General features: G+C 44.0%; 1 protein-coding gene across 5 annotated transcripts in view; it reads right to left on the bottom strand.

Moving 5' to 3' along the window:
• The window catches only part of FGGY (FGGY carbohydrate kinase domain containing), a 290,561-nt gene that overhangs the window by 1,531 nt on the left and 272,517 nt on the right, over window positions 1-16,513 (bottom strand). For all 5 annotated transcript variants that reach the window (XM_077182576.1, XM_077182579.1, XM_077182575.1 and 2 more), the window contains 2 exons: window positions 8,135-8,196; window positions 2,503-6,958 (listed from right to left, as the gene is read on the bottom strand). In XM_077182576.1, the coding sequence (XP_077038691.1) occupies window positions 6,877-6,958; window positions 8,135-8,196 (144 nt within the window). In that variant the 3' untranslated portion in view covers window positions 2,503-6,876. The remainder of the gene's footprint in view (window positions 1-2,502; window positions 6,959-8,134; window positions 8,197-16,513) is intronic.

Below are 16,513 nucleotides of genomic sequence, written 5' to 3'. Positions count from 1 at the left end.
ATGCACTAGAAAATCACACTATTTGTATTCCACTATGCAAAAAACCCCAACCTATTACAAAAACCAACAGTCCAATAATCACATTTGTGTGAAAGCTCGAGATGTAACAAACATGAAGTCTCATCTTCAAGCATGAACTCACTTCTGAGAAGACAACTTGTCTTTTTAATCAGCAGCATAAAAATCCAGCTGTCCCATAAAATTAATTTCTATGGGTAAAAATCAGGAGTAGGACACACCAGGCTTAGGTCTCGTTCTGTCCCACATTCCTGCTTCCCATACGAAACATTTGCTTAAAATAAAACAGTGATCTAGGCATAATTACATTGGTTTGCAGTCCTGTAAAAGCTTTTTACACAAACAAAAGTAGTGGAAGTTCCATTTTAAACAATTCAGTAAGTTGGTTTCTAGTCATGCATAAAGGTTTTTTAAATCTGTTTACTGTTTTTAAGGAAATCTGTGTGGTCTTGCAGAGGAAAAATTGTTCAAAGACATCTCATCCCAATGTAAGCTCACTAACTGTTTATTCCAGCCCAGGATGTGTTTAACAGGAAAGGGACAGAACAGATTTAGAGGGTCCTTCTGTCAAGGCAGCCCCTGGTGTGGGCTCCTGTCCTCCCCCAGAGGAGGTATCCCATCTCCAGTCACTGGATAATCAGTGTAAAACCCTAATTCTCCAGACAAACGTGTCTGCTGAATGCCTTCTTTGAGGCTGTGAGCCATATGGTTGGGATTACAGCATTTAAGTAGTTTTTCCAAGTGAATACAAGGATGAAGCACAGAATATGGATGGAAGTATGTCCATAATTGCATTTATAAAGGGATTTCAGGATTTTTAAGGCCCATGTTCTGCACCACTGGAGCCAGTGTGAGCTTGGCACCTTGGAGCAAGTGCAAGTTATATTTACAAGCCATTCACACTTTTTTCACCACACTATAAAAAGATCTATGTACAAAGGAGAACAAGGGGCCATGTTGCTAATGCTGGTGCAACAAAAGCACATTTTTGTCTTTAGGATAAAGATAACAGAGCACAGCCCCACATCACCACTGCCACTATGCCCATCCTCTGGGAGAACAACAAATCAGTGGATCCCCAACAGCCAGGGACACCTCTGGGAGACACCATGTAATACTTCCGGCTGTTTCATGTTTTTCTAACACTGTTTTATAACATACAGGAAAAGGAGACTTTGAACAGAACCCATCCAGGACAAACAGCAACCACATGGCCTCAAAACCTGTTTCAAATAATGCCTCAGTAGTTATAGTTTCAAGTACAAAGATAGACATAACAACAAAGAGCATCAACTTCCCTCTTTCCCTGGCCTGGTTAATTTTCCCCTTTTCCATCTGTATGACCTAATGATACAGACTTTATTTGTATTTAATTTGGAGATCTGTAGAGGAGAAGTACCACATACAAGCTGGGTCTATGTTGTTTTTCTTAGCTGTACATACTTGGCCAGGCTTTCCTTCCCTCCACACCATTATTTACACTCTGGAGCACTGACTCCAGTGCGATGCATTATCCATGTTATGGCTGTTTATAGAGTAGAAGTGGTCTCTGTAACATGTCTGTTTTTCATGTCTTAAACCAATAAAACTTTTACATAGGGCTTATCAAAACCATTCTGTGTAGATCTAAGTCTGTTGTGACTGAAATCAGTAATAAAACTTCTCTTGATGCCCCATGGAACAGAGCTAAGGCAACACTGAGCTCTCTTAATAAATTCCGCTCCGGTAAAAGTTTTATTTAAAAAATGTGGTTAACCCAAAGCTCTTAAAGAAGATTAATGTGGACTTATAAAAAATGTCTGATTTTATTATTAGTAGTAATTCATACAGTTTGTCCTGAAGTTTTCCTTTTCAGCTTCAGTTTGAACCATATGTTCAGGAAGTTCAACTGAAAAGCGATCCTTCAGCAATATTATTTTTTTCTAATTAACAATAACCACAGAGGTATTTTAGAGAAACCTACAGAGTCCCTTAGAAGGTTGTGGAGTGGGATAGATTAAAACAGGATTTTGTCAATTTTATGAAAAATTCACTGAAGCACAAATGGGTCAACTTCAGAGGAGTCCTTCCTTTCCTGTTCTACCAAACAAAGGATTCTGAGTGCAGCAAATCTTACTTTCCACGGGATTCTTTTGTGAAAGGCCTTGAAGGACTCTGGGATCCATCAGTGCCCCGCTGGCCTTGCTGGGACTGAGCACAGGCAGAGCAGTGCAGCCGTGGGGATCCCCAGACCTTGATCCACCACCCCAGGGGGTCAAAGGCAGTCAGAGGTGATGGGTGTCAAACACAAAGCTCAAGGAGAAGCTGGAAGCTGAGCCAGACTGGGTTCATATAGGCTGGATGGGGATTTAGGAATAAACACAGCTGTGGACTCAGCCAAACACTCTGTGTGTGCAAACAAAACACAAGAGGCACAAAGAAAAACCCTGCACTCAAATGAAAATGAGTAAAAAGTACAAGTCAGAGTGAGGTTCATAAAAATACCTTTGGGCCAAATTTCACATTCCCAGTCCTTGTACACATGATGAAACTGATGGCATCAGGAACAATTTTTTTTCTGGATTTCAAACATGGTTTGTCTCAAATTTCCTTTCTGAGTGGCAGCAGATGAGGTGATGCTGGGTGCAGAACCCCTGCACTGAGGGCTCCTGGAGACTTCTTGTTACAGCACAGCTCACAAACTCCTCACTGGCTGTTTTTAAGAACAAAGATCATTGTTCAGCTCAGCAGAACAATCCCATCAAAATGGCAGCAGAATGTTGTGCTGCTGTTTTCACTGGGGTCCCTGTCAAGTTGCATCAGTTGAAATGCTGAGAGGTTTTATTTCCCTGACCTGTCACACTGCTCGCTGTGCCCCGGAGCTGCCAGTCAAGCTGTGCTGCTTCTGCTGAGATGTTGTTTGTGCTTTGCTGGGTTTGTTGGTGGTGCCAGCCCTGACATTCAATTTTCCTGTTTTCTGACCAGCACTAACTCACTGCTGTCGCTGCATGTGCAGCCTAATCTTACCGTCCTCACACTCTGCCCCCTTTCACTCCCAAGACCTCTCTGTATTGTACAGGGAAATCAGCAGCAGTCTGGGTAAGAAAGGATGTGGAATTGGCTTTTCCAGAGGTACAAGCTGCTCCTTGGCTGTACCTGCTGGTTTATCTGGGATAACTGGCCTTGGAAGTCACTCTGGACAACTCCACCTTGATGCAGCTGCAATGCTTCTGTGTCCACGGGCACCCCTAATCCTGAGGGCTTCAGCCATGACCCAGGGAGCTTCCAGAATAAGATCCACAGGAAAAAAGCTGTGGAGAGGAAACCCTCCCCTAGCTGATCTGTAAATCTCTGCTGTAAATAAATAATATAAATGTAAAAAAAAAAAAAAAGTAAATAAATCTCTCTGTTAATCTGTAAATACCAGTGTAGAAGAGCAAAGGCTCAATTTTTGCACAGCCCCTTTGCAGAGGAAAACCATGTATTAAAAATAAATAATCACATTCATTTTCACAGTCCATTGTAGAAAGAGGGTTCATTAATCCTGCCAATTTCCCTGCAAACATTAAATAACCTCCAATATGTTTAGCATATCTTCATTTTTTAATTTGGTAAGTTGCTGCCTGACCCCCTACTGGAGGCACAGTCCCTGGTTAGCAGCAGTAACCTGCCCTCCCTGCAGACAAAGGTAATATTTACCTCTGTCTGCATTCTGACACATGCCAAACAACGAGCTTGAGCTCTTGGGATCAGATTTATTTATCCTCTAATTTTCCCACAGCATTTCAAAACCCACTTGGGCTTGAATGATCCTGCAGCCATTTACATTTATCATTTGACACATGTCAGATCAAACAACTCTGTGAAATATCAAACAGGCCTCCAGCATTTTGCTTTTGTGTAGTTTATTGAATCTCTGGGGTAACATTCCACAAAAAGCAGCATGGAAGTTCCTAATCTCACCAGGCCCCAGTCAGAGGTTGCTTGTTGTACTGGGAGGCTGGATACAAGGGAAAAAAAAGAAAATGTTCTTTATTGTGGAACTGTGTTGCTTTTCACACCTCTTGTGAGAAGCAACACAATAAGCCAAGGAAACAACCTTGACCCCTAAGTGTTTATAAATCAGCATTTACTGAGTGAGCAGCACATAACAAATGGATTGAAACAGACCCAGCAAGGAAAACCAGTCTGTACCATTGTTGAGTTTACCTTCTGATGCAGGTACTGGCAATACTGTGGTGGAATGTTACCATCCTGATGCATCCATAGCTTTCTAGTGAAGGTGCTTCTGGAATTCTTACCTGGAGAAGTCCTGCAGTTACCCTAGCAGGGAGGAGAACACAGTGTTCCATGAAAAGCCTGGTTAATTAAAAAACAGACCTAGAAAGGGTCAGGCTGGACCTTTCAAATATCACTCAGATTTGAACTGCAGGATTTTAACTTGCCTCTAAAATTTCAAATCAGATTCCAGTAGAAAGCAGTTGGATTTTCCCCCAGGTATTGCCAAATCCAAACAGTTCACACTGGCTCTGCCTTTTAATGCTGGAATCCCAGTTCCCAGAAGGATTCTGTATCAAGCAGAATCCTTTTCTGCTTGATACAGAATCCAAGGGTTGGGGCAGCAGGGATCCCTTTTAGAAGGGTTCCTCTGGATACTGTACCATGATTGAACAGTGTAGGGGTATTTGGACAGCACAGAAAGGTTCTGCATTCAAGAGATTTTAACTTTCAAAGTGCTTAAGAGACACATGGAACTGAAATGCATCAGAATACAAAATAACCAATCTCATGTGAACATTCAGTTTGCAGGTTACCTGTATGACAGGCTGTCATTCCTGACTCTTACCTTGTGAGGACTCTTCACCCAGGTGGGTCTCATGGAGTTTTTTCCTACGAGTTGCTCTTTGCTTCTTTAGAACCAGCATATTGCCTTCTCCATGTGAGCAAAGCTTGGGCCTCTCTGCAGGACTCTTGAAGCAGCTGATGACATGGTGGTTGCTTCCCTTCTTTTAATTTGCATGATAAAAATCTGTCAGCAAGTTGCAGCTGAAGGGGTGAGGATGGCAGGGTCTGCAGCTCAGGGGCCTGACCGACCCCAGCTGGGGCCTTTGGCCAAACTTCATCAAGCCATGACTGAGGCTTCTCTTGGACTGGGGCAGTGGGATGGGTTTGCCACTGTGCTCCTGCCACAGGCTCAAGGACTCAGCAGTGCTTGGCATGGCCAAGGCACGCAATGTGGAGCCCTCAGAGGGCAGATTTACAAGAATGCCTCAAGCCACAATCAGAGTTTAACATTACAGTGCCCATGGACCTGCAGCTGAAGAGTGTTAGAACTCCTGAGGTTTAACATTTTACTTCTTGGCTCAATTTGAATTAAATTTTAATTTGAGAACTTGCAAACTGAACAATTTGCTAAGTCTTGTATAACACAAGGATGGTCAAGCAGTCTCACTGCAAAATCCTGCAGCAGTGTTTGTGTTATCACAGCTGATTTCTCAGCCACTGGGATGTAGAGTTCTCAGAGCTCTGGTTTTAAAATGGATCATATGAAACTGGTAGGCACACTGGCTTGGAACAAAAATGCAACTATAAAGTACAAGTATCACAAGGGGAGGAAGGCATTAAAGGCCATGCAGGAAGTGTGAACAGATCTCTGTAACTGTGTCGTGCAAGCCCACACAAGGCACAGAGAGTCCTTGAAGCCTGTGCATCTACATTTTACACCAAGGCAGTGTGACTGCTTGTTCCCTTTCCAGACTCCCTACAGCCCTCGTGCTAAGTCTTGCTACCAGTTCAGAGAGAGAAATCAAGGCCAGTTTGAGGATAATGATATAAATAGCAGGAAGTTTATGGAAACTTTGCTGAAATTGTTTGTGTTGAGCTGCAAAGAGGTAAAAGTGCTGGTGCAGTGCCAGCCAACCCTGCACATCTGCCCCTGTATAACCTGTACCTTTGTTATCCATTTGGAGCTGTGGACTTCATTTTTACACACTAATTGCATATTAAAATAGAGATATTAAGATTTATGAATACTTACTTTAGAATACTTACTGGTTACAACACACTGATCTCCAGTTTCTTTTTCCCACTCTGTCTTTTCAGTTGACAGATTTTATCGTGCCCCTGAGTTGGGAGCTCTGACACCCCACTATGTCAGAGTCATTTTCTTGCTTGTTTTACTCTTTTTGTTAAGAAGTTTCTTCATTTTATTCCCATCAACTTTCATTGTCTTTAATTATGTCCCTGAACTTGTAAAGCTGCTTCTCCTGACAATGGGTACTTTGGAAAGGGTAACAACTGCTTTTCCATGAACTACAAGGCAGGAAGTGCATTGTTTCTTTAAAAAAATTACCAGATGTTTTCCAGGGCTGACTACTAACATTAAAAAAAAAGCCAGAAACTATTATTTTCCAAATATCCCCAGCATAATTTTGTTATTGTGTGACTCCTGTTTGCATTTAACTGGGAATTGCAGCCTAGGCCAATACTAAAAAAGGAATTTCTCTCAAGCTAAATGTGTAAAGTCCATCTATGTGAATATTGACTCCATGGATTGAAGTCCATCTGAGTGAATCATGTTATTCCTTGTGCTGTTCCTGCCAGTCCAAATACTGGCACTGGGGTACCTGCAACTGGTTGTCTTGTGTTCTCTGACTGGAACAAATGAATATTCCTTGTCCCTGTGCGCAGGGATTATTGACAGAAAATACCCAGTGCTTCACAGTAAAGTGACTGCATTTTATTTCTCATTAAAAATTAAAATGTATACTTTAAATGATAAGAGGGTATTTTTAACATGGACAGTACAGTAAGAAGAAATTACCCGCATCACACATGCCTGGAAATTTGCCGGCTGTTCCCAGCTCCCAAGCCTCTGGGTCACAAGCTGTTCATGATGGAGCGATACTCTTTCTGGTGTTCCACAAGCTTCAAAAATACTTTGTATTTCTTGTCATAAAATCTGTGTAAGAAAGCTAATGTCAGCAAAGCCTGAGATTTGAAGATTTAAATCCCCTGCAATATCTATGTTTACTTGCTTCTCTTAGCATCAAAGACACTTTGACTCTTTCTGGGTACAGCTGCTGCCGGGGTCAGAGCCCTCCCTGTGCACTGCTGGTGCAGTTTCCACCCAAGCTGTGATTTCCAGCTGCAATTCCACCTTTCATTTCCCTACAGCCAGCTTGGCTTCTCAGACAGTTTTTCCCCAGAGCTCTCTGTCCTGAGAGTGAGGAGACACCGGAGCTTCACAGAATTCATTCAGGTGACAAAAATCCTCCAAAATCACCGAGTCCAGCTGCTCCCCCAGCACTGCCAAGGCCACCACTGCCCCGTGTCCCCAAGTGCCACATCCACAAGGCTTTTCAATCTCTCCAGGGATGGGGACTACCCTGGGCAGCTGTGCCAGGGCTGGACAACCCTTTCCATGAAGAAATTTTCCCAAATATCCAATCTAAACTTTCCTTGGCACAGCTTGAGGCCGTTTCCTCTTGTCCTGTCTCTTGTTATTTGGGAGCAGAGCCCGACGCCCCGGCTGTCCCCTCCTGTCAGGAGCTGTGCAGAGCCACAGGGCCCCCCCGGAGCCTCCTTTTCTCCAGGCTGAGCCCCTTCCCAGCTCCCTCATCCTCTCCTGGTGCTCCAGCCCCTTGCCCTGGACACCCTCCGGCCCCTCAGAGCGAATCCCGTGCTGCGGGGCCCAGAACTGGGCCCAGGCCCCGAGTCCCCCCGCCATGTCCCCGCCGTGTCCCCTCAGCCCGGACCCGCCGCCAGGGGGAGCCCGCGCGCCGCCGCCAGTGCGATCCGGAGCCCGTAAAAATGTAACGCAAATTACCCTTAAAATACAATGTAATAGAAGATAATCCTTAAAAATTAATAGAAATGATCCTTTAAAATATAGTATTACTAATACTTAAAATATAATATAAATAATCAGGCCTTAAAAATTAATAAAAATAATCCTTAGAAATACAGTATGAACAATGATTAAAAATACAATATACCATGATTCTTAAAGCATCTGTATGCTAAGCACTATTGCAGTCGAGCAGGGCTGTAAAGAGACACCCCCCAACCTCATCTCCAGACCCCAACTTTATCTCCCTTGAACTGTCCCAGTGGAACACACCAGGGCCAGCGTTACCTTTTATGCTCGTGGTTGGGCTGCACAACTTTTCCAATTTTCCCCATTTTCGCCATGGCCTCCTAGGAGAAGACAAACACCAACTGGAAAAGCCTGTTTTGATTTAAAATACTTTTTGACAAGAACAAGATGTTTCAAAACCAATCGGAACATTAGTGATGTATTTTGTTTCGGCTGAACAGGCCAGATGGCAGCAAATATGTTCAATCCCATTATAAAGTAGTCAAGAGAACAAAGCTCTGCAGACCCTCAGTAACCAAAGTCTGTTCCTCTCTCTCACTGGGAGTCCCAGGCAGAACAGAGTTATCTTTTATTATTTACTCTAACCAAAGGAAATGTTAAACACTGCATCCCTGGAGGGGAGGGTTCTCATATAAAATGATATTGTACTTGAGATCCTGTAATCATATTCTGAAAGTATTGGTTCCCTGCAGCAAGGGGGACTCAGGGGTGCTCCACAAGCTGAAGGTAACCTGGGAAGGTCTGTTCTGCAGCTCACAGCCACCCTCACATTCCAGCACAAAGGTGTAAGAGGCAAACTCTGATCCTGCTCTGTTTTTGGCCAAAATAAAGTCAGAGCTCACAGAATCCCCTGCAGAAGGAGTCTTGGGACAGCCATGTGTGGAAGGGAGAGGGATGAGTAATTTGGTTCCTTTTCTGATCTCTGTGAGATTCTGATTTTCCGTGGATTCTCCCAAGCAATCCCACTGGAATGAGAATCACCAAAGTTAAGAGGCCTGAGCTCTCAGAGGCAGCAGACACTCAGTGATTTCACAAGGAGAATCAAAGCAACAGCTTTTAGATGGAAGACTGTTAAAAACATTAAAGGTCTGGACTCAAGAGTCAGTGTGTGACTAAATCAGGGTTCAGAGTTTCTAAGCAGGACCCGAACCTGTTTTAATGCAGTGCCTAAGAATGAGGATGAACCCTGGAGAACAGGCAGCCTGTGCTACTGCTGGAACCTTTTTAAAAGGCTGGAACATTTTTAAAAGGTTTGGATGATTTTACAGGCTGGAATACCTGCCCTAGTGAATGCTTTCCATTAATCCAGCACTTTTCAGCAAAGGATCTCACAGAACTTCGCAAGGTGGATGAGCAATGTCAGTGCAGTGTCACCAGCCCAGGGCAGGCTCTACCAAAGGCAGAAGCATTGCCAGGTGTGCAGTCAGGACTCCACTCTGCTAAGGGTGCTGATACAGTAGCAGGGAACATTTCTGTGCTCTCATATGCCCATTCTCCTTCATAGGTGCAGAGGCTGATTGTACTTGGATTCCCCAAGAAACACCCTTGAAATAACACTTGCAGAGAGATAGTGTGTTCTTTTGCCTGGGACATGTGAGCCTGCTGGCACTGAGACTCTGCACAGCAGCCAGATTAAAATACTGCCATGGAAAGGCTGATATCCTTCCCAGTAAGAGAAATGGGCATTTTATTCCCTGGCCTTTAACAGGTGACACTGACAATGCTCAAGCATTGTCCCTGTTTACAATAGTCAGTCCCTTACACGGCCAGCTGGATTTACAGTCTATCCAAAAAATGAATGAACACACAGAAAAAAAAAAAAGGGCAACTCAAAGTAGAAGCCAATTCCCTCTGGTACAATGGCTACTGCTTTTCCATTGTGCCTTAGGGAAAACAAAGCCCCCTGAAACACTCTCTCACTAATGGAAGAGTCACCTTCCTTTCTGCTCCTTGCTTTACACCTCCTTTTGAGCTGCCCTGGAGACACTGCACAAAAATAAACCTGTAACATCTGAAGTGTCTAAACAGGCAAATCCATTTTTTATCACAGGTGCGACAAAAATGAAAGGGAGGGCCAGACTTTGCATTCCCCTGTCTGTGCACACTCAGGACCAGGACACAACACCATTCCCAGGCTATGGTCTGGCTGTGACATGGGTGCTCCACACCCTCGTGTTCTGCTTTACTCTTACAGCTTCCCCAAAATGCTGCTTCTCTTCTTCTCATCATCCACCCTGAGCTAAGGAGAACAACTTCCAAGTTTATCAGTTTTCCAGTTTATCCTCTAAAATACTTTGGCATTTTTAAATCTACTGAAAATACACAGACCTTTGAGAATCCACAGCATTAAAGTCTCACAGCAACTACCATGGTTCTGTGGAATAGCATTGCAAAAAAATACACAGCCAGCAATTTTCAACAAGTCACCCATTCTGTGTTGCTCAAAATATCCTAAATTAATTCCCTCTCTCAATTCACATTTTAGTTGTATGTTTTTCTGTGTTTTAAAGTCAGTTTGGTCATTGTTAGCTTGAACAAAAAACTTTACTCCCAGAGGAGAGTCTTTTCAACAGTTTTCTGGGGACAAAGAGGAACAGAACATTGAAAATATGAATTTATAATGAAACGGGAAACAAAGGAACATTAGAATTGCATTACTGAATCGGATCAACCTTGTGCACTGCTCTGTCTCCAACAAAGCCTTAAATATAGCAAAGTGATAATACTGCCGTTCAGAAATAGTTTGTTTGAGGGTTGACATCCAAATCCATAATTCCAGTCACCAAGGATTTCACAATCTTAATTTGAATGACGCTCTATCTTCTTTGTTTGCCAGTCTAGACAGTACAATGAATACAGTGATTTAAAACACAATGAATTCTCTCTTAAAACAAAATATTTTGTAAAATTGCTTTTTAATCATTTCTTTTCTCTCTTTCCATAAAGGCTATGCTATAAATAAACCCTGAAAGTTCGCATTTGATCATCATTTCTAAAGGCTGGGCAAGAGGCAAGTGAAGGGTTTACACAGAAAAAAAGAGAGGCACTGTGGAGCAGAAATAAAGGGATGCATTCATGATTTCTAACCTTTTGTTGGAGTGTCAACGCTGAGACAGATACAAGCCAGTAAACACTCTGCTCTCCATGGAGAGACCCAGCCCAGCAGGGTTATCCCTGCCTGGGAAGGGACAGGAACCAAACTCCCCAAGGCCCACCAAGATCTCAGGACAAGGTGCTATTTTGCTGCAGGGAAGGTCAGCAGCCACTCAAATCCACTCAGTCCTGGTGGCTGAATTCCACTCTCCAGCATCATCTGGGGCTGGGGATCCATCACTTGCCCCGCTGAGGAATCCAGGGCAGCCCCAACAGGCAGTGGATCTCCAAGGGAAACCCTACTGGAAACCCAGGGAAAATCCTGCCTCCCAACTTTGACACAGCATCTTAAAGCTGGAAATTTCAACTGTTGTCCCTTCAATAATGGGAAGGAAAAGGTTTTTAACCCTGTGTGGGAGGAGGCAGTAGGAGAAGCCCATCAGCCTGGCACAGGAGCCACAGGAGGTGCACACAGGGAACAGCTTCAGGCTCGGAGACTCATCTTCTCTGATTCCCTGCCCTTGGGATCCTCCAAGAGCTGCTCACAAAACCCAGCACATCCACAAGAGGAGCCCATGTCCCTTGGGACTGTACAGGGAGACCAGTGAAGCCCACTTGTGGATTGAATCACAGAATCACAGAATCAGCTAGGCTGGAAGGGACCTTGGAGACCATCAAGCCCAACCTAGAGTAGTCCCCAAGTCTGATTTTCAGCTGTGACTCAAGGACTGATGGGTTGAGTATTACTGAAGATTAATGGGATGTTAAAGTACACAGCAGATGAGAAATCAGATTTAGGGACACCAGCCTTAGTTTAGAAAGTCAAGTAACAAAATCTCAATTGGGCTTTTTCTTTATTTTGAGACTTTTAAACTTGTATCCAAAGTTAAATAGTAAGGCATCTGAGCACAAATGCAACTGCCCAGCTGTGTTCTCACCACTCAGTCATTTTGGTAATCCCAAGAAATGCTTGGACTTTCACCTAAGGTAATTATTAACAACAAAACAACCACAGATCATTTCAAGTTCTCCTGTACCATTTCAGTGGCTGAAAGCACGTGGCAGCACAAAGCACCAAACTGGGGAATCTGATGCTCACACTCAGGCCAGTCTCACCTCTCCAGTGTTTCTGTTCAGTTTTCCTGTCACAGATCCAGCAGCAGGAGTGAAATAATGTAAAAGTTGTCCCATTCACAACAGACTGAAATGTAGGAACTTTTTTTCCCACCAGATCTGTCTAGATTTCAGGATTCAGCAGGTGTTAGCCTTCAAACTATCAGAGTGACTTTCCTTACACTCCTAGTCCTCACAACAAATAAAACAAATAATATTCTATGTAATAATTTCAATTGTTCTGCAGCAGTGAAGAACCTCTCTCTCACTCATTTCTATTCCACACACAAACTCAGCTAACAGATGTCTTTAGCATCATTTTAAGAAGTTCAGTGACAGATATATTTGGATTTGAGGGGCATAAATAGATTTCTTGAAATGCTGATGTTGAAGAAATACTTTTAAACTTCTATAAGAATTTTAAGCAAGGCTGCTATTTCCTCCTAGGCTTTTATTTAGAGATTGCTTTGGAGATGCAAAATTCATCTTATCTGTGTTTACAGGAGTTACATGACTGTATTTCTGCAGAACATTACTTTTTAGTGGTATATGACTGCATGAAGAAAGCATGTGATGGACGATGCACAATATTTTTCTAGTGGTTTTCCCCCCCCCCTTAAATTTGTTTGAGTTATAGGGGCAGATCTTGGCAGCGTGCACAAAGCCCAGAATCTGTAACTCAATTCTCTGTGGGTTTCTAGCTGGAATGAGCCAAGTTTTAAAACACATTATGGATAAATATTAGAGCTGAGCAAAAAATTCACACCTAAGACCAAAGTGTGAAAATTTGGCTTTGATTCATTTAGTGAAAAGGTGAAAAATTTCACACAAGTTTGTGTTTTCCTTTTGCTCTGATCCAACATCAATTTCTGTGTCTGTAGCAAACCTCAGAGAGAGAGAGAGAGAGAGAGGGGAAGAGTTTCTGTCTGTCTGTGCACATGAGATACAGAGGAGGAGGGAGAAGAGGACGGAAGGATGGAGGGATGGCAAGCAAGACACCAGCTCAGGACCTGAGTCTGTCTTCCAGGAAAAGTCACTGGCCTTTGGAATCTCTCCGTCCATATGTTCAGGAACAGCACTGGCCCCTCTTAGAGGAATACTTCATGCATTTGTTTGTTACACTGAGGCAGCTCAGAAGAATCCCAACATTATTCTACCCTTCAACCACTCAACTTGAGTTGACAGAGGCCAACTGGATGGACCCTGAGCACTGAGACAAGGTGCATTTCTGGTTCCAGCACTGAATCAGATTCCAGAAAGTTTCAAGAGATTTCTGGAGTTATCTGGGACACATAATTTATTATTTTAATTTTCAGTTACCGCTGTCTGCAGTGGGCTGTGCCATTTCCCCAGTTTGGTTTGGCTGGGGCACAGAGTTTGCACACTCAGGGTGTGTCCCCAGTTCTGCACTCTGGGTGCCACACAGAGCTCTCAGCCCTCCTGCACCTTCCACATCCCACTGAAGCATGGATCACCCCACCTGTCCTGCACCACCAGAGAAGATTTTCACTCCTTAGTACCAGAACAAATGGAAAAGAGCTCTCAGAGCAGCAGAGACAAGCACAGGTAAGGCCACAGGACCACTTCTGCCTCCAGAGCACTGACTTTGCCTCTCCCTCAGTGTCTCCACAGTGCCAGCCAGGCTGTGGTCACCCAGGTTGGTGTCCCAGAGCCCAGACAGGCTGGCCAGCCTCAGGCACAGCCCTAAGAGGGGCAGCAGTGGCAGGGCAGCTGCTGGAGGGGTGCCTTGCCATGCCAGCCATGATATTAATGACTTATTCCACAGCCCAAATTTAGAATGGGACGAGGGTCAGCTCTGATTGCCACATCATCTATCAGCTGGAAACTATGTTTGGGTCTAAGCTCCAGCCACTCTGCTACTAAATATAGGTTGGTTAGTTGTTGATTTGAGTCTGCACTCCCCCAAGTTGCCTCTCACTAGCAAATAATTAAGCAGTTTGCTTTGTGAGGGCTCTGCTGCTGGCGCCTCTTCATGCCCAAAGCTGTTTGGACACAAACCTGACAGCTTAGCAGGGGTTTCAGCTTCCCTGGGCAATGGAAGGAGCCCAAGTGCTCAGCTCCTGTTTCAGCTTCACAGACTGCTGGCACTGGGTGCCATGAATCAAGTCTGTGGGCACCACCCAAGCAGTCTGGAGCAGGGTTTAGCTGCTCTTCCCCTGACAGGAGCCTGTGCAGCTTCTCCATGAAGGGACAGTTCCCTTCAGTGGCTGCAAGTGAAGGTCCCAGCCCACACCATGGTGCTGATGCCACAGCAGGAATGGGCTCCTGACTCCAGCACCAACTGGCACTGGCAGCACATCTCCCTCACCCCCTTCTGAGGTGGAATAAATTTAACCATGCACAGCATCACTGTTGAAACAGACTAAGAAGGTCTGTCTGTTGAAACCACATGAAAATATATTGATTTAACACAGGTTTTAGGCTTGGAAATATGATGCTGACATAGCTGTGTTTAACAGAACACAAGCTCAACTGGGAGTCAGGAGAGCAGATTCCTCCACCAGCTCCTGCTGCTGGGCACTGCCCAATCCACCCTCTCCCTACTCATCCTTCCTGGGGATGGAGCAAATGAATCCAGGGAACAACTCTGCATAACCTGCAACACATTGCTTTTCTCCTCTGGCCCCCTCCTCACCCTCTGCTTGCAGCATCTGTCCCAATGCTGCTACCCTCAATTTTAGGAGGTAAAGCCTTTGGGGCAGTCAGGGCAGGTGTGTGATTCCACATGGACACAGACACCAAGAACTGAGCCGGACACAAAGCAATCCCTCCCTGTGAGGGGGGCGAGGCCCTGGCATGGGGTGTCCAGAGAAGCTGTGGCTGCCCCTGGATCCCTGGAAGTGCCCAAGGCCAGCTGGAACAGGGCTTGGAGCACCCTGGGAGAGTGGGAGATGTCTCCCTGCCCAAACCATTCCACAATTCTGATTTAGACCAGGGAGGATAAAACAGAGACACTGAAGACCCAGCCCAGGGGATCCTGACACTCAGCTGGGCACTCCACTCAATATTAAGCTGAGCTGCACCATTTCCTCCAAGGTGCAAAATTCAGATTTATTTGGCTGATTTCTTTCAACATCCATAATGAACATTCAGCTTTCCTCACATTTAGTCACCAAGTTCAGACTTTTATTTGCCATCTGGCAACAGACTGGGCTTTATTGGGGGGAGGGGATAGGAAAAGGGCTTTTTTTCCTTTTTTTTTTTTTGCATCTGTATTTGCTTTATGAGCTATGGCTAAGGCATCATTTACACATGGGGAACTGGATCAGGTTCTCACAATTCATTCCATATGTTCACTTATGCTGTCAAAACATTTTTTCGATCTAATTAATCCGCACACGTCTCTGTGTTCATTTCCCCACTTTGGGCAGTTTCAGCATTTTTGGGGTACCCAGCTGGGATTGTCATAAAACCAACTTATGCCTATACTTTGCTTTAGGGTTATTCCATCAAGAAAGCAAAAGTATTTGCAATATTTCACTCTTCTTCATCTATTTATTCTTTCCCTCTTTCTAATACTGGCTGAGGAGACTTGATTTTCTTTTCCTTTTTCCTTTCCTTTCCTTTCCTTTCCTTTCCTTTCCTTTCCTTTCCTTTCCTTTCCTTTCCTTTCCTTTCCTTTCCTTTCCTTTCCTTTCCTTTCCTTTCCTTTCCTTTCCTTTCCTTTCCTTTCCTTTCCTTTCCTTTCCTTTCCTTTCCTTTCCTTTCTCCTTACCCCCTCATCTTTCAAATGTATTCTTTGCCATGCTCCAGTGTCTACCTGAGGTTAATGAGGAAAATCCCTGCTGTGAGTTTTGATTTGGGATACTTTTTAACTAGTTCATCTGATGTGTGGTTTACTATTAAAAGAAAAAACCCTGTACCTCAGAAATATGCTTACATTTTACCCAATCTGGACTGCATTTGGGAAATTACCGTGGACAGGGGCTCATAAAAAACAAGAGACCTTTAGAAAAAGTCTTTCACTACTGTAAGCCAGTAGAAGGTTGAGATATTAAAATAGAGAGTAAAACTGCATTAAAATATAGAGAGAGCCTTTTACTAACCTTACAGATATCCCATGTCCAACAAAAAATAAAATGTCATTTAAGAGATACAGAGATATTCAACGAACGGTGAACAGAGAATGAATCCTAGAAGAGAAAATAGAAATCTTTTGGGAGTTCAGCTCAGCACAGAGAAGGCAGCTGTCCATGGCACAAGGCATTTGCTTTCCTTGCCACGATTGCTACAGACAAGGGGTCAGCCACCTTTTCCAGCACACTGCTCCAGAAAGTATTTTTCTTTCCCAAATTAAAGGCTAGCAGTCACTGAACTGAGTGAAGCTGAAGCAAAGCACACTCATCATTGCAGGGGGGTGGACCAGATGACCTTTAAAGGTCTCTTCCAACCCAAACTATTCTATGATTC

The sequence above is a fragment of the Agelaius phoeniceus genome, chromosome 8 (genome assembly GCF_051311805.1).
Source record: "Agelaius phoeniceus isolate bAgePho1 chromosome 8, bAgePho1.hap1, whole genome shotgun sequence".
NCBI lineage: Eukaryota > Metazoa > Chordata > Aves > Passeriformes > Icteridae > Agelaius > Agelaius phoeniceus.
The sequence above is the reverse complement of the archived record's forward strand: the minus strand, read 5'-3'. Positions and strand labels throughout refer to the sequence as shown.